Raw genomic sequence first — 23,085 nt, forward strand, 5'->3', positions numbered from 1 at the left:
GGAGGTGGCTGGAGGGAGTGATTGGCGGCCCTCCCAGCCAATGGGAGCCCGGGGCTGCGCTGGGCGGCCCTATTCCTTCAGCCTCGGCGAGGCTTGGGCGGGGATCCCCCTGCTGCTGCTGCTGCTGTCGCCCGCGCCCGCGGGCGGGCGAGGCTGGCGGCTGCAGCACGCGCGAGCAGGTGAGGGGGGCCGGGAGGACCGAGCCGGGGGTAGGGTGCTGCGTTCTAGGTCCAGGAGCTGCTCTGAGGGATTTGGCCCAGGTTTTGCGCGGGATGTTGGGGGGCTCTCGCCAGCAGGTCCTTCCCCCAAGGCTGGGAGAGGTTCACGCCCCTCTTTGGACGGGAGGGAAGGGGGGACAGAGGGGACCGCAGCCTGGGGCCTGGGGATCTCTGGGGCCCTTGGCTGCAGCTGTCCCAGGTTCTGAAGCCCCTCGAGGCGCAAGTCCCTGGGGCTGGCCCCCTACCCACATACACAGGAGGGGTGGTTCAGCGAACTGTACTGGCCCAAATTTCTCTCACACTGCTTGCAGCCTTAGGGCCGGCAATATTCCCATCTCCACTATCTCAACCTCTACTGAGGACTGGGGACCTACCGGAGTAGATGACTCAGCTGAGAGCAGGAACTAGGGGTGAAAGAGAGGTTCTCACCCACCTTGTTGTATAAATGGCTCCAGAAGTCCACAATGGTGGCTGAACTGGGCAGTTCTCTGGCCAGGGGGTGGGAGAGGTGAGAGGCCTAAGGCATGGGAGGCAGGATGCTCCAAGCAGGGGGTGGGGTGGAAGTTCTGGGGGGCAGCGGAGGCAGCATTCACACCCCTTCCCCAATCTCTGCTCTCCTTGTGCAGGCCTGGAGCACACACTCCTGAGAGGCAGCAGAGATCAGGGACACCAGGTCCCTGAGATCCCAGTCAGCACAGAAGGCTCATGGAGCCTGGGGCACGTGGGGCCCTCCTCTCAAGGGCTAGCAGGTTCCCTCTGGACCTGTAGTGCACCACCCCCGTCTAGCCACCATGGCGCATGGCTTCCCAGTGGGCTTCGACCCAGTGGGCCTCAGAGACCTAAGCTCTGGCTCTCTGAGCTCCCTCTCCTCCCGAGGCCACCTGGGCAGCGAGTCAGGCTCTGCAACCCGATACCTGCTGAGAAAGCAACGGCGGCTGCTGAATGGGCCCCTCCGTGGAATCCGAGCCTCATCGCCCATGGGCCGTGTCATCCTCATCAACTCCCCCATCGAAGGTGGGAGCAGAGCCCAGCCACCGGGCCGGGAACTGCGGGTGGGGGTAGGGGACAGCAGGCACTAGGTAGGAGAGGGCAGAGCCAGTGTGGGTGGGGGAACTCAAGAAATGGCAATCATAGGGATGCAGGGAGAGAGAGCCTCTGGTAACCCATAGACTCTTCCTCATCTACCCTTTTCTCACCTTTAAGCCGATCCTTTAGTGTTCCAGGATTGTGGAGAGGTCAGAGGTGGGAGGTCTGGCATGAAGGTAGAGAAGGGGGGTGTGGTATGCCAGCCCCCAAGGAAGCAAGGCAGAGTATTAAATTGGCCCCTCACTCCTATGGACTCTTCCTTTCTCCAGACCCATTCATGTATGACTTTGGGGGGTGGGCAGGACGGAGAGGGACATTCTTCATCAACCAGTTCATTGTGAGCCCAGCTCTGTGCTGGGCTGTGAGGAGTGAATGTCCAGCTGGACAGAAAGAATTAAAGGCTTCAGGTGCAGAGGACGGAGACAGAGGTAAAGTGGAAGATGTTGCAAAGAGTGGGGAGAAAAGGAGGGTTGAGGATAGGGAGGGAGCCCCAGGTCTGGGCCCTGAGGGAGGGGGACACCTAATCTTATGTAGTTGCTTAACGTTTCGTTGCACACCTATTGTATACCAGCTCTCGTTAGGTCCTGTGGGAACCTACAGAGAAATAAGGCTCAATCTTCACCTTCCAGAAATTTCCAGTGTAGCAGGACTTAGAGCAATGACAGCAGCTGGTGGTGGGGTGGAGATATCACAGACAAGGTTGAAACGGAAAGCATGGAATATGATGGGTGGGCACTTAGGAGACAGCCTGGCTGCAGTGACAGATGTGAGGCGACAAAGAGCCGGTGACCAAGGCAGGACCTTGAATACCAGCAGGGGAGTGGGGCCCCCTGGGCCTGGGCTTTCCGTGGGTGGGACCAGATAAGTATCTCCAGCTCCGCTCTTCTCTCTCAGCCAGCAGGGCTCCCCTGGCTGGATCCCAGACTGGACTTTTCAGCCTGCTCCTTCCCGCTGACTCAGCTGGGTCCCTCTGTCCCCTACCCAGGGCACCAGGGCAGGGGAGGAGCATGTTGCTCAGGGAGCAGGCTTTCCTGCACCAGTGGCCCATCACGCTCACCCCCATCGTCCACCAAGCCCGGCCTCAACTTCAGGTGAGCAGCAGGGCGGCATGTCATTCTGGACATGGAGCAGAAGTCGCCAGATAAGCTAGGAAACACAGAGGGGGAGAGAGGAGGTACTGTAGCACGGCCCTTGCAAGTCCCATCGTATTGGAAGAACTACGTCATACCTCCCCCTCACACGCCCACATACTCCATGCCCAGCTGTGATGCGAGGCCTATGCACACTGTCCCTCTTCCAGAAGTTCCATGAGGGCTCTCTCCCTCTGCCCCACCCCAGTGCCCTAGTGCAGCCAGGAGAGATGCATCCCCTAGCAATGGAAGGACTGGGGCATTGCTCCAGTCAGCTGGCTTCTCTGGGTTGGGGGCCTGTGAGCTCAGAATCATCCCCTCTGCCTGAGCACAAACATCTCCCAACTCACCACAGCCTGGAGCCCCTCCCCCACGTTATTATCAATATTTAGAACTTTCCAGAGGCCTAAAGTTAACTGATAAGGGAGACACAGTGGGAAGGGGAACACTACCACCCATATCACCCAGGAGTTCCCACCAACTCCTCAAACTCAGTGGGTCCCAGAGAAATGGTATAATCTTTAATCCCAACCAGCCCTTTCTCCTCACTCTCCTAATTCATTCATTTATTCATTATTCCACTTATTATTTCATTGATTAAAAGAAGACTTAGCAAATATCAAGCACAGTGCACAAAACTGGGGATACATTGGTGGAAAGAATTACTAAGTCCCTACCATGACTGAGCTTACAGTCCAGTGAAAAGAGAGCAAGGATAAATAATATACAAGTAAGCAAATGATGAGAAAGGATGGTAAGAATCTTGAAGGTACTAATTTGGATGATATGATAGAGCAGTGGTTCTCAAACTTCAGAATACAGCCGAATTGCCTGGGGGCCTTGTTAGATAGGTTACTGGGCCCTACACCCGGAGAATCTGATTCAGTGGGTCTGTGGTAAAACCCCCAAGTTCACATTTTTAATAACTTTCCAGGTGCTGCTATGCTGCTTGTCTGGAGAGCTCGCTTTGAGAACCATTCGAACAAAGACTACCTGGGAGGAGGGGGAAGGGACTTTCTTAGGTAGGGTTGTCCAGGAAGGCTTCTCTGAGAAAGTGGTGTTTGAGCCAGGAGGAAGTGGAAATAGGAGGTGGCTTTATGAAGGTCTGGGCAAGGGCATCGCAGGCAGAGGGAACACTGAAAGGACTGGCCGGTGAGAGGAACAGGAAGGTAGTCACTGTGGCTAAAGGTCATGAGGCTGGGGAGGGTGGCCAGAGGTGAGTGTAGAGAGGTGGGCAGAGGAAAGCCCAGGGAGGGCGTTATTGGGCATGGAAGGAATGTGGAGCTCCTTCTAGAAGCAGGGGTAGGCACTGAGGTTTTTAATCAGGGGAAAGGCATGATCTAGTATGAAAGTTGACTCTGGCCACTGTGTAGAGAATGGACTAAAGGAGGCAGGAGGGGAGGAGATAGTGAGGGGCTGCCGAGTGCCTGGAGGGATGCCTGGTGGCCCCAGGCTAGGGCAGTAGAGGTAGAGGATCTTCCCTCCTCAGAGGCCCCAAGCTCCTAGGCTCAAAACCCCAGATTTGACATCCCCCTGGCCCAGGGCCCTAGGGAGGCCCCCGAGGAGAGACTGAGGAGAAAGAGGGTTGGAGGGCGGGAGAGCAAAAGACTCCTTGTCTGGGCTGAGAAAGTCCTGGGACCTGTGCAGATAGAATCAGCTAGGAAGCCCCAGCATCTCCCACACCTCTGTCCTGCACTGTCCCCACCTACAGGCTGCCCTTGGGGATTACTTCCTGAGCTTCCCTGCTCACGTACTGTAACCTGATTTCTCTTAGATCGAATAGAAGTGTGTGTGTGCATGTACGTGTGTGTGTGCGTGTGCGTGTGTGTGTGTGTGTGTGTGTGTGTGTGTGTGATATTTCTCCTCTCAAACACCTCTGAGTAAGCCTTCCCCAAGAAGAACTCTGACCTTCCCAACTGGGACCCAACTTACCCCTCCAGTCCCCTCACTTTTCTCTAACCAAAAGGCCACCTCTGAGCCTTTGCTCACTCCATCCCCTCATCAGTGCCTTTCCCTTCCCCTCCACCCATCCAAATCCCATCCTTCAAGAAACCTTCCCTGACAGCTCCAGTCCCTAAGGACCCCCTCCTCTGACTTTCCCCATCACTGATGGAGAGGACCACTTCTGTGCTCTGGGCACATACTGAGGCATGGTGGTTTGAGTTTCTTTCCTCATGTAGTCAGTTAGCTCCTAGAGCCCTCACCTCCAGGATCACAGAGTCTATGAGACACAAGGGGCCTCAGGGATCCTTCCACAACATCCCAGACAGGGACTTACTAGGTATCAGCTTGTATGCCTCCAGTGATGGGAAACTCACTACCTTTCCTTGGAAAATTCATTCCATTGTCTGCCAACTGAAGGTTTTAGAAAGTTTTCCCTGATTAAATCTTCCTCCATATAACTCCACTGCGTGGGCTTGGTTCTGCCTTATGGATTACACAGACAAAAACATCTAATGCCTTTTATAGAAGAGCTCTTCAACTATTTGAATATAGACTTACCATACTCATCTCTACTGCAAGCTGGAGAGCCCAGACTCCCTCAACTGTGCCTCGTAGAATGGAATCTTGAACATCTTTCCCATCCATCTGACTCTCAGAGTGGCAGGATTTTTCAGAATTTGGCCTATCCCAGGCCTGTGGTCATGGGTAGCTTAGTAAGGATTAGATACACACATACACAAACACACACACACACACACACACACACACACACACACACACAGACCCTGCATTATGAGGAAAGGAGGACCGTGTCTTCTACCATAGAGTCCTGTCCTGCCTGTTCCCACACCCTCCCTGGCCCATGGTCTCAAAATCACCCAGAGAGGACTCAGAAATTAGCTACCTACCCCCTCATTTAGGGCCCTGGGTGCCGGTACCCAGCAACCCAGCCTTCGCAGGCCCCAAGCTGGGGAGGCCAGGGTCCCTCTCTGCCCAGAATGGGCAGGGGAGTCATGCCTGTGTCCCTACGCCAACAGCCAACAGCGATGAAAGTGACATCATCCATGCAGTTCGAGTGGAGAAGAGTCCAGCTGGGAGGCTGGGGTTCAGTGTGCGGGGCGGCTCTGAGCATGGCCTGGGCATCTTCGTCAGCAAAGTGGAGAAGGGGAGCAGTGCAGGTGAGTGGGGCCCAGGTCCTGGCTTCGGACGTGACCCCCACTTTGGTGGGGTGTGGAGATGCTGTTGTCAAGAATAAGAGGAGAGGGCCCTCAGCTTTGGAGGGCCTGATCCAATGGGGAGATGGAAGGGGCTAATGAACAGGTAGGTCCCTGTCTGATGGCAGATACTCAGACCCTACCTGGGGATCCCAATCTCATCAAAGAGGTTTTACCCCAGGGAGCCTAGTCTGATGGGAGAGGCTCAGCCTCAACCTGGGGGACTTCTCCCAAGTGGCCCATGCCAGCCATGCCTCCCCTGGTGCAGAGCGGGCTGGTCTGTGCGTGGGTGATAAGATCACCGAGGTGAATGGGCTGAGCCTGGAGAGCACCACGATGGGCAGTGCCGTGAAGGTGCTGACGGGCAGCAGCCGCCTGCACATGATGGTGAGGCGCATGGGCCGCGTACCAGGCATCAAGTTCTCCAAGGAGAAGACCACATGGTGAGCAGGCCTGGTCCCACCCCACCCACCCCAGCACCACCACCCAAAGCCGTGGAGGGAGAGGCCAATGGCACAGGGCTCAGCCGGGGGCCTGGCTAGTATGGCTTCCGTTCTTCCCATCCCCTGGCACTGGAAACACAGGGATCCGACAGCCTGACCTTGAAATGAGAAAAGACCATTTCTTTCCCCGAGCCCTCCTCTCAACACTCTGCTGTCTCAGACCCCAGTGGCCCTGCCCCTCCGTGCTGCGGCTGTGAGCCAGGGGCCAGTACAGGGCCTCTCCCTCGGGGCCTGGGGAGGATTTGAAATGGGGCCTGGCAGTTAGAGCTGCTCAATAAAGAGAGATTTGCATGGTTTCCCTGGCTTGATGAAATCTATGGCCCAGTGAAGATCTCAGGTCTGAGAGTCCCCCAGAGGCAGCCCTGCCTTTCCTATGCAATTGTCTTGGCTGCTGGGAGGTGAGGGGGTGGCCGGTGGTGGCTGAGGGCCCCGTGCTGTTGTCCAGGGTGGACGTGGTCAATCGGCGGCTGGTGGTGGAAAAGTGCAGCTCAACGCCCTCTGACAGTGGCTCAGAGGATGGCGCACGGCGCATCGTCCATCTCTACACAACCTCTGACGACTTCTGCCTGGGCTTCAACATCCGCGGGGGCAAGGAGTTTGGCCTGGGCATCTATGTGTCCAAGTGAGGGCCGGGGCAGGGTGTGGAACGGGGTTGGGCTGGAACCTGGGGATGGGTCAGCAAGTGAGTCCTGGCCAATGACCTAGGTCAGGGATGGCATCTGGAGAGGGGGTCAGGGGTCACCAGGAGGAGGGTCGAGGGGTTTGACTGGTGTATCCCTGTATGCAAGTGAAGAGTCTGGAAGAGGGTGAGGGAGAGCAGCCAGGTGGCCTATCAGAATGCCTCCTTTCTGACCCCAGAGTGGACCATGGTGGACTGGCCGAGGAGAACGGCATCAAGGTGGGGGACCAGGTCCTGGCGGCCAATGGTGTCAGGTTCGACGACATCAGCCACAGCCAAGCCGTGGAGGTGCTGAAGGGCCAAACACACATCATGTTGACCATCAAGGTGGGCAGGGCTGTGGGAGACAGGGAGAGGCCAGACTCTGGGAAGGACTTCCCAGGCCACTCTAGCACTTAGTGTTGCCCATCGCTGTGCAACTTATGACTTTCCACAGCCTCGTGAAAGGTAGGGCAGGCATTGTCCTCATACCTATTTCACAGAAGAAGAAACTGAGGCTCAGAGAGGCGACATAACTCAGGAATCACAGTCAATTACTCAGTTGATCAGTAGGAGGACCTGGTTTCTGTCCAGCTCCCCACCAGATGCGTAGGCCAGTGTCCCTTTGTATGAGTGGTGGAGGTCTAGGGGCCTCCACCCAGAAAGGGGGGTGGTAGCTGTGGCTTTGGGCAGGACCTGGGTAGTGGGCATCCTCAGGGCACAGGGCAGGGAGGTCTGGGCTGGAGCCAGAGATTGTGTTTCAGGGGATACGCCTGGATTCATTATTCATGTGGGTCTCACACTTGCCTCAGGATCAAGTCCTTCTCACCCTGGCTCCCGGAGGAGGTGATGTCTCACTCTCCCCTAGCGCCCAACCCTGGCCCCTGCCCCCGTCGTCTCCCTTGTGAGACTTCTTCCCTCTCACCATTCAGTGCCTCCCCTGCCATCCCCCCCGCCACCGCCTCTATTTCCCACCTCTCCCACATCCCGTTTCTCTCTTTCCTTCCTCTCAGATTATCCCAAACACTCCTCCTCTCTCCCACTCTGCCCCCATTCATTCATTCAATATTTTTGAGTACCTACTACACGGCAGCCACTATGCCAGGTACTGGGTCACAGCAGTGAACAAGATAGACCAGGTCTCTGCTACTGGAGGGAAACAGACAAACTAGGTGCATGCGGACTGTGACAGCTGCTGTAGGGAAATTAACGGAGAGGTGGGATGGGGTAATTTGGGAAGGCTCTTTTAGCCAGGGGGGTCAGGACCTTTCAGCTCTGAGGAGGTGACACCTGAAGAGCTGGCCATAAGACGAGCTAAAGGAAGAGAAGCCAGGCAGAAGAGACAGCAAGTGCAAAGGCCCTAAAGTATAGAGGAACTTGGCACGTTCAGAAACAAAGTGGCTGGTGTGGCTAGAAGAACATGATGAGCTCGGAGGAGAGTAATCAGGTTGAAAAGTTGACTCCCGTCCCATCGCTCCTCCATTCTTACCCTCCCTCCTCACCCACTCCCCTGTGCCCTCCTGTGCCCACCATGCCCTCCCTAGGAGACTGGCCGGTACCCTGCCTACAAGGAGATGGTTTCTGAATACTGTTGGCTGGATCGATGTAAGTAGCCAAGCCTCCAAGGTTGGAAGGAAGGGGCTGAAATCTCTGAAGAATAAGTGGGCAGGGGCACCAAGATCTCCTCAGGACTTTCACACGCCCAGAGCCATTTATGGGCTCTCCTCCGAGAAGCTGCCGTTCCTTTACAGGCTCTCCTGGGGTCTGGAGTTGCAGGGGGTGGTTGAAGAAGTGACTTGCTTAAGATCTCTCAACCAGTCAGTGGCAAGACGGCTGAGCAGCTGGTTCCCTAGACCCCATGCTTACAACCTTGCTGCCGCCAAGCCCACGGGTGGCCTGCAGCCCCGGCAGGGCCCCAAAGCCACCCAGCCGGAATACTGAGACGCCCTTGCCCTCCCCACTGCCCGCAGTGAGCAACGGGGTGCTGCAGCAGCTGTCCCCCGCCTCGGAGAGCAGCTCCAGCGCCTCCTCGTTCGCCTCCAGTGCCCCCTACAGCTCGGCCGATGGCTGGAGCTCCCTGCCCTCGGACCACATGGATGTCTGCCTGGGGTCTGAGGAGCCGGGCAGCTGGGGGCCAGGCCGGGGGCGGGCAGACACGGCCATGCAGACGGAGCCAGACGCGGGGGGCCACGTGGAGACCTGGTGTAGCGTGCGGCCCACAGTCATCCTCAGGGACACGGCCATCCGCTCCGACGGCCCCCCGCCTGCCCCCCGCCTTGACTCTGCGCTCTCTGAGTCCCCCAAAACTGCTCTGCTCCTGGCCCTCAGCCAACCCCGGCCCCCCATCACCCGCTCCCAGAGCCACCTGACCTTGTGGGGTATGTGGGGGATGGGTGGCTGCTGCTCTCTCCAAAGCCCCTGCTCCAAAACCTGTCCCGCACCCTGCCCTGGGCCCCAAAGCTTCCTCTGCGCCAGGCTTTGCCCCAGCGCCAGCTGCAGAATACACTCAGACCCTGCTCTGGGCTCCATTTCAAACTAGCCCTGGACCCCAAACCTACCCTCAGCCCCAGCCCCAGCTTGTCATCCCTGGGCCCCAAACCAGCCCTAACCCAGCCCCTCCATCCTGGAGTTCCCAGCCCTGTCTACAGACAGACAGACACACGCACACACTCCTCACATAGCTGTAGCTGTGGGTGGGGGAGGGGTAGAAAGCTGAAAGAGGAACCCCAGCCCCGTGCTCATCCCCACCTCCCCACATGGCTGCAGATCCCGTCTGCCCCCTACTATCCCTTTTCTCTGCCCCTCCCCACACCCCTGCCCCTCGTCCTTCCCTTCTGCCCACCCCTCCAGCCCCCCGGGTGCTCCCTCGTGTCTGCAGAGGAGAAGAAACAGCGGAGGAAGGAGAAGTCGGGGTCCCCTGGGGAGAAGGGGGCCCTACAGCGCTCCAAGACCCTGATGAACCTCTTCTTCAAGGGAGGGCGGCAGGGGCGGCTGGCAGGGGACGGGCGCAGAGAGGCCTGGACGCTGGACAGTGGGAGCACAGCCAAGTCCCGCCCCCACCCGGACCTGGAGAAAGGTAAGTACTGGGCAGGTCAGCCAAGCAGGACAGAGGAAAAGTCCACTCTGGCCTCCAGCAGGTCTGAGCTTAAATCCCACACTGCTTCGTCCTAGCTGTGAGCCACCACTTCACCTTGCGAGCGTCATGAGTAAAATGAGAGTAATAATACCTATTTCTTTGGGAATAATGAGGAATAAGTGAATTAGTGTATGTTAATCATTTAGCACATGGTCTGACACACAGAAGATGCTCAGAAAATATAATGCTCCTTGTTATACTGCCTTATCTTCCCATTTTACAGAAGGGAAAACTGATGAGAGTCACAGCATAGACGAGAAAGCCTTGGGTCAGATCCCCGTGCTCTTGGCACTGAGGGGAGGCAGGGCACTCCTTTCCTAGAGCATTTGGCTTCACCTCCCCTGGCCAGAGCTCCACAGGCTTTACCCAATTCTAGAACCATCTTGAGCAAGGCCATTTGTAGATCAAGGGCCAGGCAGGAAGGCCTAGACAGGCTTCACTCACGTCAGGGGCTTCCTAAGGACACTTACAGAGGGTGTCTCATCTCTCTCTGGTGAGATTCAGAGACTGGACCCAAAATGGATGAGTAGAGACTATAGGGGTTGCCTGTAACAGAAACTCAACTCAAGCTAGCTTTAAAAAGCGCTTCTTGGCTCAGCTACTGGTGGAAGCTGGGTCTAAACGTTTAAACAATCTTCCCAGACATCTGCCCCCTTCATCTTCTGGTTCCTCTTTCCCCTGGGTTGGCTTCATTATCTTCCTGGCTTTGCCACTTGGAGGTAAGAAGGCCACTGTCGCTTAGCAACCCAGGGGAAAGAGCTTCTCCTTAAATAGTTCCAGCTTAAGGCTCTCATTGGCCCAGCTGGGATCAGGCGCCCAACACATCACTTGTCATCTGGGAGAGAGAGAGGTGCTTTCATTGGCCAGCCTGGGTCATGTGTCCACCCTGGAGTACAGTGACTGAGAATGGGGTGGGGGGGGGGTGGTCCCCAAGTAAAATCAGGGTGCTGTTTCCAGAAGGGAGAGTGGATGTTGGGTAGGCAAAAACAACCAGGGGATGAGGGGCTGGGCCTTGCCCCTCCCTGGGGTCTCAAGGTGACAGTCTCATGGGAGAGACAACCCCTTCAAATCAGGGCAGGCCAGCCCCCTCCCTAAAGCCATCTCTTTTTCCAAAGCCCTCAGGGCCCTGCTCTCTCCTGGTTCTCCTCCTACTTCTCTGGCCACTCCTCTCCTTCAAAGGCTCCTCTTTTTCTCTCTGTCCCTTGAAGGTAGGTGATTTGCCCTTGGGGTTCTTCCCTCCATTCATTTGCTTCCAAATGAACCTCCATGAGCAGGGTGCAGACTGGACCCTCTCTTGATCCAAAGCCTTCACTGACTCCCCATTGCCTGTGAATGAATCCCTGGCCTGAACATGGCCTTCAAGACCCTCCTCAATAGCCTGGCCTCTTGCTTCCCGGTCCTACCACCTTCCAGCCTTGAACGCTCCATTCCAGCCAGTGATCCAGCCAGTCCTGAGCCCCCAAACCCCATTTTCAGATTGGGGACCAGGGCTGCAACTGAGCCTCTTTCTTCTTCATAGCAGGGGGAGTGGGATCCGTGCAGAAGTTTGTCACCTGGAGGCTGAGACGTGGTAATGCATGCATCCCTCTGCCAAGCCTGGTTTACAGTAGAGCTGCAGATGGGGTGCATATTGGGGGTAGTAGCTTAGGGGCTTTGGGCTAAACTCAGTTGGGGTCAAGCATGGAGGATCAGACAGATAGGAAGGTACACACTGGGGGGCAGCTAAAAGAATTGGACTATACTTTCTAAGAAAGATAGGGTTGCAGACAGATATTGGGGTGCATTTTTGAGGAATGGGAGCTTGAGTTGGGTCTCCCCAAAGACAGATTTTTGGAGAGATGAGGGAGGTAACCTTGCTAGAACTCCAGTGGGGACATTCAGGGGGTCCAGGGGGCACTGGGCTAGGACTCCACTAAGGAACAGCCTGGGATAGGGGTCTGTGTTGGGGGCTGAAGGGCCTGGATTGGAGCTCCAATGATGAGCAGATTGTATGGGAGACCGTGGTGGGGAGCATCTGGGCTAGACTGGGATTCCGTCGGGGGTACATGGGCCCCTTAGCCAGTCTGTTCTGGGGTCTGACCCCACTGAGGGGAGGCCCCCTGCCTCCTCTTCTGGATGGCTCCTGGCTCCTTCATCATACCCTTTTGCTCCTGCCCTGCAGACCGGGAGAGGGGCCGGACTCTGCTCTCCGCCAGGTCCAGGAGCCCCTCCAGCCAGCTGCCCAATGTGGATGAGAGGGTGCAGGCCTGGGAGAGCCGAAGGCCCCTGATTCAGGACCTGGCCCGGAGGCTGCTGACTGACGACGAGGTGCTGGCTGTCACCCGCCACTGTTCCCGGGTGAGCCTCCAGCCCGTCCCCAGCCCTAGTACATGGTCACTCAGTCTCCCAACCCTTCATTCAGGCCACTATCAATTGACAAGTATCTGGGCTTGACACTGTGAGGCCAGTGGTAAATAAAAGCAGAAGTTACCCCTGTAACTCGTGAGTGCACACAGACACACAGACACATGGACACATAGACACACAGACACACACACACACACGCTGAGCTCACAGCCAGGAAGGGAAGATAGACAGTAACTAAAACCTAAGCACCCATACTGACAAATCATGTGAAGTACTGTGAAGAAAAAGAACAGGAGAAAATAACCTAAGAGGCACAAACTAGATGGCGTGGTCTGGGAGGGCCTCCCTGAGGAGGTGATATTTAAGCTGAGCGGAGAAGGAGCCAGACCAGACAGGTGATGAGTTCGGGACTTGAGTCCCTGCAGTCACCTGCTCTGTTCTCTGTTCTCTTCTAAACCCAGGCTTCCCCACCCCTCATGCCTCCTTCCACTCCTGGGTCAGCCAACAGGTCTGGCCTCATGCCAAGCACCCTCCCCTGTTACCCAAGTCAGTAATCTTTTGTCCTCCCAACATACCCCAAGCCTCCCCCAACACCTGCACTGTTGCTCTCTGTTTCGTTCAACTTCAGACAGAAGCAGAGGGCCCCACGGTGGGGCAGAGGGCAGATCTGAGGGAGTCTGTGTAGCCTGGGTGTTGGGGAGGCTGCAGGAGGCACAGGCCACGCCCTCCAGGAGGATTGGAAGGCCCTCTCCTACCCCTCTGCCTCAAGAACCTGCAGGTTTCCTGTGATGGGTTCCTTGTGCTCCATCTGCATCAGTGTGCGCGTGACCCTGTATACCAGGGCAAGCTGAGGAGTTTCAGGAAATTGTGGTTCCCCCGACCCCCTCACCTTGGCCACGGTGGGGCTGTGTTATGTCTGTGTGACATGTGCATTTGTTAATCTCTGGGGCACCTGAGTTTGTGTTGACTTAACTGTACGGTTGTATCTGTGTGTATGTCACCTGGAGACTGAGGCACACTAATTCATGCATCCTTTTGCCAATGCTTGGTTTACAGCAGAGCTACATATGGGGGTGCATCTGGGGGGCAGCTAAAGGCCTCTGGGCTAAACTCAGTTGAGTGTCACGCTCAGCTCTGAGCGCCATGTAGGGCTGGCTGTGCGTACCAAGCCTTTGTGAGCCTGCAACTCTAGGCCCTGGCCACTAGGTGGAGCTCTGCATCAGTTTCTTTGGTAGGCTCCTGTTCCTCCACCCCTCTGCTCCTCCCACCCTGCCCAGGCCAGGAGGGCCTCTCTCTGTGCCCCAGAGCACCTAGGGAGCAATGCCTACCACCCAACCTGACCCAAGCCCCACCCACACCAAGAGATCAGACCCTCGGGGTGGAGTCCTGGCTGGAATGATTAGTAAAGCTCCGCTAGTGACTTGGATGTGTGGTTCCCGAACCCCAAGCCTCCCTTCTCTCTCCCCCTCTGAGCCATCTCCCCACAGCCGCCAGACCAGGTATTATAAACCACCTCTCTGATCACTTTACACTCCCCAAGCCCCCTTGCAGCCTCATATCTTTGGCAGAATGGAGTACAAGTTCCTTATCCTCACATTCAAGGCCCTCCCTGATTTGATTCCCCAATTCACTAACCTCTGCTTTCCCATGGTCACCACATCACATCCTCTTCCCTTGGTATAACATATAACACTGGTTTATACAGCCTACGAATTGCACAACCCTAGGAGCACTACTCACACTGTAGTCACAAACTGTACAGCCTATATGGAGGCCCTCCATGTACCCCATGTTCCAGTTCAACCTCTATCTACCCATTATTCCACAGTACCCTTTCCTGCCAGCTATCATGCTGTTTCCCTGCATTTATCCTTAAGAGTCAGTGAAAGGCCATCTCCTCCATGCAGCCTCCTTTGATCTTCCCACCCTCCTCTGAGACTCCCTCTGCCCCGTCGCCAGTGGTCTGTAGTTTACTGGAGCATGTGGCTCTCTGTCATTGTGTCCCCACTGCCCAGTACAGGACCTGGCACTTAGTGGAAGCTGAACACAGGTTTGTGGACTTGAAGTGTGTGCACATATGTGACTGGTTCTGTGCAATTACGTGTATCTCTCTCCAGACAAAAGGGGGTGTATTGTCCATATTTGTAAGTGTGGGTCCCTGTAATTTTGTATGTGGTTTAGGGCCACACACACAGTTGAATTTCCAGATATTTATGAATGTCTCACTCTGGCCACCAGGGTGTGCTGTTTCCCTGTGTCTGTGCACGCCCGGGTTGCTCTGTGTGTGTCCCGGAACCAGTATGTGTGTCCCTCATAGCACTAGGGGGCAGTGTGCTGTCCAAGTCGGGTGGCTCCCAGTATACAGTTTGCCAGTTTGTCTGCGTCGGTGGGGTGTGGCTGGTGGCATCGGGGCAGTGCCAGGCAGAAAGGCCTCCACCACCCTGGGTACTGACTGGAGTGGCTTTCTGTAGGGCCACCCCTTCCCCAGAGTCCCCATTCCAGCCTTGAACAAAGCCTAATTTGTAGGTCTGTGCAGACACAAGCTGGGACAGCCAGGCGCACAGCCTAGACTTTGGCTCAAATTCCTTCCTTCAGCCCGGGAGGTGGGGTGGGGAGGAGAGTCCACGCCCTGCATATCCTTTTCCGGTACCACAGCAGGCAGGAGCCAGAGCTCTCAGGTTCCAGTCCCTCTTCACACTTCCTCATCTGTGTGGCCTGGGGCAAAGTCCTTCTCTCTGAGCCTCAGTTCCCTCATCTGTGAAACGGGAATAATTGACGTCTCTCTCAGAGTGGTTGCTAAATGAGGGACCGTGTGTACGAGGCCTAGAAAAAGGCCCAAAGCTGCTATTGTTACTGCTGTTACAGCTCTGTCATTATTATTGCAGGCTTCCACCCAGTCACCAAGATAAGACAGCCCGGGGGTGGGGAGAACCTCTCCAAAACGTGGGGTCCCTCCATGCCCAGGCATGCCCCCTCACCGGGCTCTGGAAGTCCCCGCTGCTATCTGACCTGTGGTGCCTCTCTCTGCAGTACGTGCATGAGGGCGGCGTGGAGGACCTGGTGAGGCCCCTGCTGGCCATTCTGGACAGGCCTGCGAAGCTGCTGCTGCTGAGGGACATCAGGTGGTGAGGGCCTGGGGGCAGGAAGGGGATCCCCGATACCTCCCCTAACCTCTCCAGGGCTGAAGTCCCTCCGGGCACCTCCAGAACTGAGCCCTGACCACCCCTCGTCTCTTGCCCTCCCCCAGGGGTGTGGTGGCCCCCACAGACCTGGGTCGCTTCGACAGCATGGTGATGCCTGTGGAGCTGGAGGCTTTTGAGGCCCTCAAGAGCCAGGCAGGTCAGCAGCCAGGGGGCAGGACTGTGGATCCCGAGCCACAGGTGGGGCTGGGGGCGTGGCCTCCCAGTGGAGAGGGGCAGAGATTGCCTGGGCCCTTTCAGCTGGGCCCATCAGGGAGCCTTCTTCCTGACCTGCTCTCCTCTCCAACCAGTTTGGCCTCCTGCCTTGCGACCAGCCCGGCAGGACACACCGCCCAAGCGTCACCTCATCACTCCTGTGCCTGGTCAGTCAGAGTCCCAGAGCCCGGGGAGGGGGCACACCCTAGGGGGGCTGGGGGAGGGAGAGTGAACCTTCCATCCTTGTCCCCATGTGGGCTGTCGCGGCTCCAGAGGTATGTGTGTTTCCCTGAAGGAAATCCCTCGTCTGCCAGAACCATTTTCATCATGTCCACTCACCATCTGTACTATTATTTACTTAATAATTAAAAAAATTTTTTTAATTAATTAATTTTATTTTTGGCTGTATTGGGTCTTCGTTGCTGCACGTGGGCTTTCTTTAGTTGCGGCGAGTGGGGGTTGCTCTTCATTGCTTCTCATCGTTGTGGCTTCTCTTGTTGTGGAGCACGGGCTCTAGGAGCGCGGGCTTCAGTAGTTGGTGGCTCGCGGGCTCAGTAGTTGTGGCTCATGGGCTCTAGAGCGCAGGCTCAGTAGTTGTGGCGCACGGGCTTAGCTGCTCCAAGGCATGTGGGATCTTCCCGGACAAGGGTTCGAACCTGTGTCACCTGCATTGGCAGGTGGATTCTTAACCACTGCGCCACCAGGGAAGCCCCTTAATTGGGTTTTAAATCCACTCACTTTTTAAATCATCTCATTCTATGCAATAACCTCTGAGAAATTACCAGCTTGGTGTGGGAGTCATATTTTTACTTGCTATTGTAATAGTTACTTAAATAAAACTGTAACTATGACAATAGAAAGTTTTAAAATACTATTGCAATAGAACCCGGGCACGCTGCCACAGGGCCTGAGCAAACCCAGGCCTGGGTCTCCCTACACCAACAAAGGCAAGGACTGGGGTCTGGTAAGGTGGTCTGGGCTGTTGAGGAGAAGGCGGCCTGACCTTGGCCCTCTTCCCCAGACAGTCGTGGAGGCTTCTACCTACTTCCTGTGAACGGCTTCTCAGAGGAGGAAGATGATGGGGAGCTGAGGGGGCGTCTGGGGGGCCTCCAGGTCTCCCGGGGTGCCTCTGCCTCCCACCACCCTCATAAAGGGATCCCCCCTCTCCAGGATGTGCCAGTAGATGCCTTCATCTCACGCAGAAGCGCCTGCACACCCCCTCCCCAGCCACCCCCCGTGGCTCCCCGGCCCCCAAGGCCTAACTGGCTGCTGACAGAACCCTTGACCCTAGAGGGCCCTCGGCAGAGCCGGAGCCAGGGCCCAAGCCAGAGCCGCAGCCGCAGCCGCAGCCGGGGCAGAGGCAAGTCCCCCGGACGCAGGCGTTCCCCATCCCCGGCACCTATCCCCACTCCCAGCACAGCCAGCGGGCGCTACCACAAGCCTCGGAAGGCCAGGCCTCCTCTGCCACGACCTACGGATGGGCAGGTGGCCAAGGCAGGGGGCAGTCAAGGGCCCTCTGAGAACGGAACTGGTGGGACAGCCGAGGAGGCAGCCACGAAGGTCCCCAGTGGGGAGCTGAGGACCGTCACACTATCCAAGATGAAGCAGTCCTTGGGTGAGTCCAGGCAGGACTGCACCTGCTGGGGGGCGGGGGCTCTTGGGTGTGGGTGAGGTTGGTGGGCTTGGTTTTGGGGTATAACTAGGGGACCTGGGACTAGGGAAAGAATCGGGGTATTAGGATATAGTTGGGAGGGTCCATATTTGGCAGGTTTGGGGTCTAGAGTGAGTTGAGGATTGAGTAGTAATAGAATCTGGGGGTTTGGGAGAAGTTGGGGGCTCTCTATTTAGGGCTGGGTTTTCCTGGGAGCTCTGGGCTTTAGGGGTGTGGCTGCATGGTGACCCAGTGTTTCTCCCTCTCACTAGGCATCAGCATTTCTGGGGGCATTGAGTCCAAGGTGCAGCCCATGGTGAAGATAGAAAAGATCTTCCCTGGGGGCGCTGCCTTCCTCAGTGGGGCCCTTCAGGTGGGTGAAGGGCACCCAGGCCCACTCCCTAGGCCCAGAGCTGAATTCTGGCAGGGGGCGGGGCTGGTACATGCTCATCTTCCAGCCAGACATGTTTAGACCAGGTCATGGGAGGAGGCTTGGGAGCAGCGGGGTTAGGCCTGAAGGATACGCAGACCTAGGGAAAAATCTGTCCTCTCATGCCAGCCTGCGCCTGAGGGTGGCCCATCCTGTTACACCGCTAGCCCCAAGGGACAAAAGGCAATTGTCTGCACCCCACCCTGCCCCCAACCGGCTCTGGACACAAAAGTCCCATTGTCCATCGCCTCCGCCCAGAGCCCAGATGGGGAGGAGTGTCCTAGCTGGTGGAGGTGAGAGGTTGGGTGGTGGTGTGGGGTTGACCTGAGGAGGGAGGTCTGTGATTCTCCCACCCCCATCCCAGGCTGGCTTTGAGCTTGTGGCCGTGGATGGAGAGAGCCTGGAGCAGGTGACCCACCAGCGGGCAGTAGACACCATCCGCCGGGCTTATCGAAACAAGGCTCGGGAGCCCATGGAGCTTGTGGTCAGGGTCCCCAGGCCCGACCCACTGCCCTTACCCTCTGACTCATCAGCCCTCACTGAACAGCGGCTTCCTGGTGACCATTCCCCTGCCCGCTGACCCCTTGATGGTACTCCAGCTACCTCCCACTGGCTCCCAGAACCTCCCATTAATGCCCTTTCCACCCATACCCAGACCCCTCCCGCTGATGCCAGGCTTCTCCAGCTGACCCCCAGCCCAGTGCCCTCTCCAGTCTTCCAGTCTCCTGATACTAATCCCAGACTCTCCCCGGCTACCCCGTAACTCTTCCCACTGACCCCAGAGAATCCTCCTGCCATCCCCTGGACCTCACCTACTAACCTCTTCAGGCCTCAAGAACCTGCCACTCCTGCTTGCCTTGCCTACCCGCAAAGCTCTGCACTGGTGGCTCAGATCCTCTCCCCCCACATTCTCCCTCCCCAGTTGTCACTAAGGCTCTGCCCATTCCAGATAAACTTGGTGTCAAGGACAAGGTGCTACTGGGCAGCTCTGTCACCAGCTCACTATCCCTAACCCCCCAAGACAGGAAGGGGGTTGGGAAACCCAAGGTCTGGGGCTTAGGATTGGTGTGCACTTTCTCATGATTCCCCCAGTGAGGGACAGGCACGCTCAGATAGGGCCCTCAAGGGGGTCACTGTATCTAGCCCCCAGCCCCAAGCAGTGTTCTGTGCAAGGGACAGGATGGGAGTCTTTTCTAGTTTCTCAAACCCCAAGAGCCCATTTCATGTTGTGGTCCACTAGGAACTCAAGATTTTCTGCTGGATTTGTCCCTCCCCCATCACCCTTTCTCCCCAGAAGACCTCCATGAGGGGTTAGGGGAATAGCCAGCAAATAAAAGAGGGCGTGGGGGTCAAACAAGTTCCCATAATCTTTATCCAGCACACTCATCATTTTCTAAAAACAAAAATTTTTTTTTTAATTTTTTTCTTTGGGTTTGTACAAGAAATTTACAATGTGAAAAATATACAAGTGAAAACAAGGCCATAAACCTGGGTGTTGGGGAGGGGCCACTTGGTCACAAATACAAATAAACAAGACATTTCTGAGTTCTTCCTTTGGTCTGACTATAGCCCCCTTACCCCAGGAGAGAGGCTGCAGAGCTGGAACCTGGGGATCAGACCCCGCTCCCAGCCCTGTCCCCCAAAACGGGCAGGGTGGGGGCAGGCACATCTGGAGCAGCTGGCGCTGTTTGGCTCGCTCTGGCTGTGTGATGGGGAGAATGTGGAGATGAGGGAGCCCCTTCCTCTTCCCAGCCCCCTGGCTGGGTGGGCTGGAATGCTGGGGGTGAACGGGGTTGGCAGAGTGGCAATGGCAGTAGTTGGTGAGTGAAATAGGCTGAGTGAGTAGGAGCCTCGGGGTGACAGTGAACACAGGGACCTTCAAGGAGTCTGATCTTGCTCATCCAAATCACAGGGCAGCCCTGAGTCCTTGAAAGAGGCCCAGAGGCCTGGATCACAGGGGACAAGTGGCCCTGGGGCCCTCCGACTTCGGGGCCCTCAGTGGATCTGAGGCTACCATCTGCATTCAGTAGACCTCCCCGCAGAGCTGGATGCCAAGGCCCTAGATTTCGGTGGCAGTGATCTCCTCCAGGCAGATGCAGGGAGCTGGCTCCGCCAGGCCCAGGTCCGCGAGTTCCCGGGCCTCCAGCTCCAGGCTGAGCTGCTGCAGCTCCTGCTCCAGCTGCCGGTTGCGTCGGTACATCTGGATGTAGTTGTGCTGCAGCTGCTTCTGGTAGCGGATCACCTGCTCCTTCTCCGCCTGCCAGGCCAGCCGCTCCTCCTCGAAGCTGTCCCGCTGCTCCTCGCCTCGCCGCCGCTCCCGCTGTAGCTCCACCCGGAGCCGCTCCACCTGGGCCCGCAGGCTGCCCCCAACCCCGGCTGCTGCCCGCTGTGCCTTGGCCTCATCACTCTCTGCCAGGAGGAACGGGTCAGCAGTGGCAGGAGGCACAGGGGGTTCCCGGAGGCCGGCCGCCTCGGTGTCCAACTGCCCAGCTTTCTCCCGCAGCCGCTCAGCCTCCTGGCGGTGCCGCTGCAGCTCCTGGGAACAGGCCTCCAGCTCCAGCTCCCGTGTTCGGGCCGCCTCCTGGAGGCCCCGTGCCCGGCCCTCACTGACCCGCAGTGCCGCCCGGGCCTCCCGCAGCGCCACTCGCAGGGCCACCAGCTCGCTGCCCTTCTGCACCAGCTCTGCCTGAGATTCCTTCAGTTGCTGCTTCAGGAGCGAGATCTCGCCTGACTTCTGGCACACCTGGGGGTGGGAGATAGTCAGAAAGGATGGTGAGAAGTGTTCTCCCAGGGTGTCAGGCCCTGACATCATGCTGGGCATTTAGGGAGAGGTGGTTTGATCATTACACCCATTTTACTGATGGGGATAATGAGACAGCTATTAATTGGCTACGGTGGAATACAGACCCAGATGTTTTGCTTTCAAAGCTGGGGTCTTTAAACCATCACAAAGCAGTAGCGCCCTGGGGACTGGGTGGTGGCGGGTTTGGTAGGAGTGGAAGTAACTGAGGGCAGTGCCCACATTTCCAGTTGAGAGGCACTACAGTATCCTGGTGAAAAGCAGAGACACTGGAGCCAGACTGCCTGGGTTCAGACCTCAGCTCAGCCACTGACTAGGTGTGATCTCTGGCTCTAGCCTTTCTGGGTCTCACTTTCCTCACCTATAAAATGAGGATATTAACAGCACCCACTTCACAGGGTTGTTACGAGGATTAGAGGATACACTCTACATTACACGCTTAGAATAGTGCCTGTTGAGCAGTAAGCACTACATTCTCAGTCTTATTATGGCGGGAAGGCAGTGGATAGGAACGTTACTGGCTACGTGCGCACTTAGACCAGACCAATGAGGAGACCAAATGTGGAGGCCCAAGAAGACCCGCACCCAGAAAGGGAGGTCAAAGGGGGAGCCTCATCTCACAAAGGTGAGGAAGGGGAGGCCCTCTGGGGGTGGCAGGTGAGGGGGTGTGGCTGGGCCCCTCCTTTCAAGGCTTACCCACTCCCCACCCCCACCCCCACCCCCCTGCCAAAGGCCCTGCTCCCTGCCCATCCTGGTCTGGCCCACCTCCCACTTGGTCTCCTCCAGCCGTGGCCCGAGCTCCCGCTGCTCCCGCTCGAAGGTGGCGCAGCGCCGCTCCAGCTGCTCACGTTCCTGCAGCAGCTGTGCAAAGTCATCCTGCAGCTGCCGCTTCTCCTGCTGCAGCTGGAACACCTGAAGCTGCAGCAGCTGTTGGGCCCGCTGCGCCCGCTGCGCCTGGGCCATGCCGTCCTCTCGCAGGGCCTCGCGCTGCCAGTGCCGCTGCCGTTCCTCGTACACCTATGGGCGAGAGGGTAGGCCTGGGTCCTGGTGGCTCCCCCAAACCTCAAGCCCTGGCCACCCCCAGCTCCCCAATCACCGACTGCCGTGGCTCCCGTCCTGGGCTCAGGGAAGGTAGATTCCATTCAATAATTAACAATAATTACAATACCAACAGTAGCAGCTACTTTTATGAAAAGCGACACAACAACAACAATAACAGCAAGCACTTCCCAGGTGCCAGGCATTAGTCTAAGCACTTTACACCCTGCACCCTACTTACTCTTCATGATAACCCTGAGGCCAGGAATATCCCCATTTATAGATGAGGAAACCGAGGCTCAGTACAACTAAGTAACTTGCTCAAGCCTGAAGGACAGTAAATGGTGGTGCTGTGTCAACCACTCTACAGTGTAAGCCAGACAGCTGGGGTGGGGATGGGGTCACAGTGCAATAGCCCGACACCTGCCCCTCAGCACAGACAGAAATGCTTCTTGTATTCCCAGCACCTGTGGATGTCCTGCCATGCCACCCCCGTCACTGCCACTGACCACACCCGGCACATGGTCACCTCGCTCTCGTCCAGACTGTCCCGTAGCTGCTGCAGCTCTGCCTCCCGGTCTCGGAGCTTTCCTTCCAGGACACAATGCAGCAGGGCCTCATCCGAAGCGGGTGGAGGGGGTGGAGGCGGTGGCGGGGAGCGTTCCCCACAAGAGCTGCTGTCAGGGGAGGCCCGGGGACCGCTGCCCAAGAGCCCCCCGGCCATGCGGCCCCCCAGGGAGCCTGTGCTCTTGCTGGAGGAAGATCGGCCGCTGTCTGAGTGGGAGGGCCCAGTGGGGGCCCCTCGGGCTGGCCCAGGCAGTGCCCCCCGCCCAGGGCCGTGGGAAGGCAGGTGCCCGCCTGGGGAGCTGGTGGCTGGCTCTGCACCCCCGGTGCTGTAAGTGGGCAAGCTGGACAGTGAGTTTCGGCCGGAGTCGGATAGAGTTCCCGATGGACAGCTGCTGGCCCAGCCACTCAGGGTCAGGGGTTTGTCGGCAGCCGAGGAGGAGGAGGAGGAGGAGGAGGAGGCAGGGCCCCCAAACAGCTGCGTTAGGCTGCCTTGGCTTCCTGACAGTCCGGCAGCCCGAGGACCCAGGAAGCTAGGTAGGGATGGTGCCCCTCGAGGTTTGGGCAGCACTGGCTTGAAGGCTGTTGGGCGGATCACAATTTTCTCCATGTTCTGAAATGAGGTGCCACTTGACAATGGGGATGAGGCCGCCCAATCTTTCAAAGCCCTTATCATACTCCCTGCCCTCCCATCCGGGGTCCCCAATCCCCATATACTAATAACAATTGCTCCCACTGGCTGAGGGCCTCCTGAGTGTCAGCTTTATGTCAAGTAATTTAAAACGTTCCTCTCAGATCATTACAACAGCCATACAAGCAAAATCACTATCTCGTCCACAGATGAGGAAATGGAGGCTCAGCAGAGTTACGGGCCTTGCTCAAATTCAAACACATTGTTTTAAGTATAAAACAGTATTTCTAAGCAGCTAACACTTATCGAGTACATATTACGTGCCAGGCACTAGGCTAAAC

At 57.0% G+C, this 23,085-nt stretch overlaps 2 protein-coding genes across 6 annotated transcripts in view; one reads left to right on the forward strand and one right to left on the reverse strand.

Moving 5' to 3' along the window:
• PDZD7 (PDZ domain containing 7) lies at positions 1 to 19,259 on the forward strand. The gene is given in 17 exon segments (XM_073794064.1): positions 1 to 179; positions 845 to 1,232; positions 5,416 to 5,556; positions 5,861 to 6,035; positions 6,541 to 6,717; positions 6,954 to 7,101; positions 8,298 to 8,358; positions 8,724 to 9,131; positions 9,632 to 9,829; positions 11,409 to 11,459; positions 12,051 to 12,226; positions 15,266 to 15,357; positions 15,483 to 15,574; positions 15,726 to 15,797; positions 16,652 to 17,245; positions 17,554 to 17,654; positions 18,076 to 19,259. Coding segments are annotated over 16 exon segments (3,108 nt in total). The 5' UTR covers positions 1 to 179; positions 845 to 1,009; the 3' UTR covers positions 18,475 to 19,259.
• Positions 19,101 to 23,085, reverse strand: part of LZTS2 (leucine zipper tumor suppressor 2) — a 10,152-nt gene continuing 6,167 nt past the window's right edge. For 3 of the 5 annotated variants that reach the window (XM_033841725.2, XM_033841724.2, XM_019939836.3), the window contains 3 exons: positions 22,079 to 22,726; positions 21,277 to 21,528; positions 19,101 to 20,454 (listed from right to left, as the gene is read on the reverse strand). In XM_033841725.2, coding sequence (XP_033697616.1) covers positions 19,771 to 20,454; positions 21,277 to 21,528; positions 22,079 to 22,726 — 1,584 coding nt within the window. In that variant the 3' untranslated portion in view covers positions 19,101 to 19,770. Of the gene's footprint in view, positions 20,455 to 21,276; positions 21,529 to 22,078; positions 22,743 to 23,085 lie in introns of all 5 variants that reach the window. The other 2 variants (XM_019939837.3, XM_073794059.1) reach the window with 2 other exon arrangements.

Source organism: Tursiops truncatus, chromosome 16 (genome assembly GCF_011762595.2).
Source record: "Tursiops truncatus isolate mTurTru1 chromosome 16, mTurTru1.mat.Y, whole genome shotgun sequence".
In the NCBI taxonomy this organism is placed as follows: domain Eukaryota; kingdom Metazoa; phylum Chordata; class Mammalia; order Artiodactyla; family Delphinidae; genus Tursiops; species Tursiops truncatus.